Consider the following 3,256-nt stretch of genomic DNA (forward strand, 5'->3'; position numbering starts at 1 on the left):
TACAGCTGCTCTGATCTGACCCTTTAGATATGGATAAGCATTGGTAAGATCCCCCCTCAGCCTCCTCCAGCTGAACAGCCCCAGCTCTCAGCCTTTCCTCATGTGGAAGGTGCTCCAGGCCCCTCATCATCATCATGGCCCTGCGCTGGGCCCTCTCCAGCAGCTCCTTGTCCTCCCTGAGCTGAGGAGCCCGGAGCTGGGCACAGCACTCCAGGGGAGGCCTCACCAGCCCTCTCCATCCCAGAGGTACAGAAAGAACGGTTTGCCTGGTAGCCCTGACTGGCCCTTCACTCATTCTACAGGAAAGAACCAGGGAAACACAAATAAATTAATTACAATTTATTTATAAAAATCGTCTAGTAGCCTTAGAAAATCAGGAAAATAGTTTTCTCCATTACTTGAAAAAAAGCACAAGGAAAAGAGTCTCAGGAGACTGCAACCTCTGTTTGTCCAACAAAGACAGAGGTAATTTTGTCCTGTGCTCCAGGAAAGTGGCACCTTTTACGCGCAGTGACAGAACAGTCCCAGTCCCAGCAGAATCACTATAATTTTGGGTTTGAAACTCCGTGCGAGTGTGTGGCCTTGGCTGACCTGCTGCATCTCCGTCAAGTGTTCTGCCTGATTTCTTCCTCGCTGTCCTGGGGACCTGGCGTGACAGTTTCTACCTGCATCGTGTTGTGGTTCCCAATCTGAACCATCCGAGCGTGTTGAATGATGAGGGGTGGGACGCCCCCCGGACCTGGCATCACGTTGTAGTGGCCTGATGGGAGATGAATTGATTGGAAAGAGGGGAGACCGGCAGGGGGGGGCGGGGGGGCGGGCGGGGGGGGGAAAAAAAAGTGGGGGTGGCTGCTCCAGCAGCTGCGACCGTGTTGCTGAGGGAGACGCCTGGGCAAGGTTCAGGGAAGCTAAGCTCTGCAGCGTTTGATACCGTTCCTGATGGAGCTGTAGCTTCCTCCTCTGCGTCAGGTCCCACATGGCTTTCCTCTCATTGATCCTGCTGGTGGTGAAGGTGTTCTGCACCGTCCTGGAGAACCCAGGAGAGTTCTCATCCAAGGGCATCAGCCCGCCGAGTGTGCTGGGAATCTGACTCCGCTCCAGGGGGTTCTCCTTGGGCACAAAAGGGATCACGGAGTCACGCTTGGATGGCTTCAGGATGGACTCCATCAGAGCGGTGTTTGTCTGAAACATGCACAGGTCGCATGGGAAGTTCTTGGTCAGCAGGAGGATGATGAAAGCAGAGTTATCCATAGCATCCTGGAAGCAAGTCAGGTGGCTGCGCCCGGCGATGAAGAAGTCCTCGCAGAGTGTGGCACCGTTGGGAACCCCCATGTTCTCCAGACGGTCTTTGACCCGGTGGGCAACGGTCTCATCTTCGCTAGCGTGCAGGACAACGAAAGTGAAGAACTTCCCACCATCTGGCTCCGATGTGGGCACAGCTTGGAGAGGAGGGGTCCAGGCTGGACAGGGGGTGGAGTGGAGGGGAGCGGGATATGATAAGTTGTGGGGAGGTCCCTGAGTAGGAAGGGTGGAGGAGAAGGAATAGGTAGGAGGAGGAAGGGAACAGGTTGGAATGGAAGCTGATGCCGAGTTAGAAGTGCGTGCACAGGAGTCCTCCATGGATACGTGGGCAGGGCCAGTATCTGCTGTAGCTCTTGAGTCAGGAAGAGCTGTAGATAATCGCTTCTCACCTTGCGTTTTGTGTGCGCTTTCCTTCGGTGTGTGAGGTTCTGCTGCCACTGTGCTGGAAACATCAGTGCTTTCAACAGGCTGGGTGGCAGCACCCCGCGTGGGCGGCTGCCGTTCAGGGGACAACCGCGACCTGCCCTCCACAGCCTCCGGCTGGGGCACGTGGGCATCCGCATCCTGCCCGGGGTGAGCGTTGGGTCTGCTGGCCCAGGTTGTGTCCTGCAGGCCGTGGCTCGCTCTGTCCCCGTCAGGCTGTCCAGCCCCGCTGGCACTCCCTTCGCAGAGCCGGCTGGGCTGCGGGACGTGCTGGCGGGAAGAAGGCTGCATGCGGAAAACTACGGTTGGTGACGCACTGATCTCAAAGCGACTGGGGAGAGAGGGACTCCCCAGGGAGCACAAGGTCCGTGGGCCTGAAGGGTCTGAGTTGCCTTCAATCTGCACTGGGGAACTTCTCACCACGTGGTTTGGGTGAAATCCTACATCCTCATCAGACCTCAGCGTCTGAAATTTGTCCCCTGGGCCCATGCCCTGTTTTCCCAGATCCTCAGCTGGGATGCTGTTGAGCGTGTCCCCCTGCGTTTCCTTGCAGGCCTCGGTGGCAGCCTGGCAGGCTTTGTCCCTGGCTTCACCACCGCACAGTTTTTCCTCCGCCAACACCGCGTAGATCTGTGCCAGAAGTGCCATGGTACCTGCATCCAGCTGGACATCCTCCCCATCTTCCTGCACTCCTGCAGCGCCCAGTTTGGTCTGGTGGACATACTGGGCTGCCCGGTTATCTCCCAAAGCATCCAAACAAATTCTCGCATCCGTTTCTTGCCCCAGAGTAAGCAGGACCATGGCTTGCAGTAATTTGCTGCTGGGCCCAAACACCAAGTGCTTCAGTTTGTATTTGAGGCTAAGGAGTTTATCCTGGGGGATCTGGGAGAGAATATTAAAAATGTCCTCAAAGCTTGGGTGGAGCTCGGCGCTCTGTGCCATCTCCTCAGCGGGCGGCCCCGACGATGGGCTGAGGCAGCATGGGTGGAAAAAGCATGTCAGGGCACTTGGAGCGACGGTCTGTTCCCCTGCGGGGCTCTGGGATGCTCTGGCTGTGCCTCAGGTGCCACGCGAGTGACGGCTCTCTGGGATATCTCTGTCCTGGAGAAGCGGCGTGATGAACCTGCGAGAAGAACACGGGGCAGCGTTCAGCAAGGGCAGCGTGGGGAGCTGGGGGGGTCCTCATGAGGCCTGCAGAGCTCCCAGGCTCTGCCTCACACCTCCCCGGTATTTTTGCATCAGTTGGCCTGCAGAGCTCCCGGGCTCTGCCTCACACCTCCCTGGTATTTTTGTGTCAGTTGAGGGCAAAGAGCAAGTTCTTTGCTTTCATTTCTCATTAATTACAGCTGGTTTAAAATAATTGCTGAACTAATCACGTGTTTAGGTAAATTCAAGTGGCTGTTCCTAGCAGGCTCCTTGCAATGGGCAGTCGAGGAATAAAGCCCGTGCCGGGGGGGTTGATAACCCACGCGCATCCAGTGTCAGGCTGCCGGATGGAATTGTGGACACGGTACATCCATCCACACCTGAT

At 56.6% G+C, this 3,256-nt stretch overlaps 1 protein-coding gene across 1 annotated transcript; it reads right to left on the minus strand.

Moving 5' to 3' along the window:
• Nucleotides 1-605: 605 nt before the first annotated feature.
• Nucleotides 606-2,667, minus strand: TICAM1 (toll-like receptor adaptor molecule 1). The gene is given in 2 exon segments (XM_010160810.1): nt 606-825; nt 827-2,667. Coding segments are annotated over 2 exon segments (2,061 nt in total).
• Between the last annotated feature and the right edge of the window lie 589 nt (nt 2,668-3,256).

This window comes from Eurypyga helias, unplaced genomic scaffold (genome assembly GCF_000690775.1).
Source record: "Eurypyga helias isolate BGI_N326 unplaced genomic scaffold, ASM69077v1 scaffold25111, whole genome shotgun sequence".
Lineage (NCBI taxonomy): Eukaryota > Metazoa > Chordata > Aves > Eurypygiformes > Eurypygidae > Eurypyga > Eurypyga helias.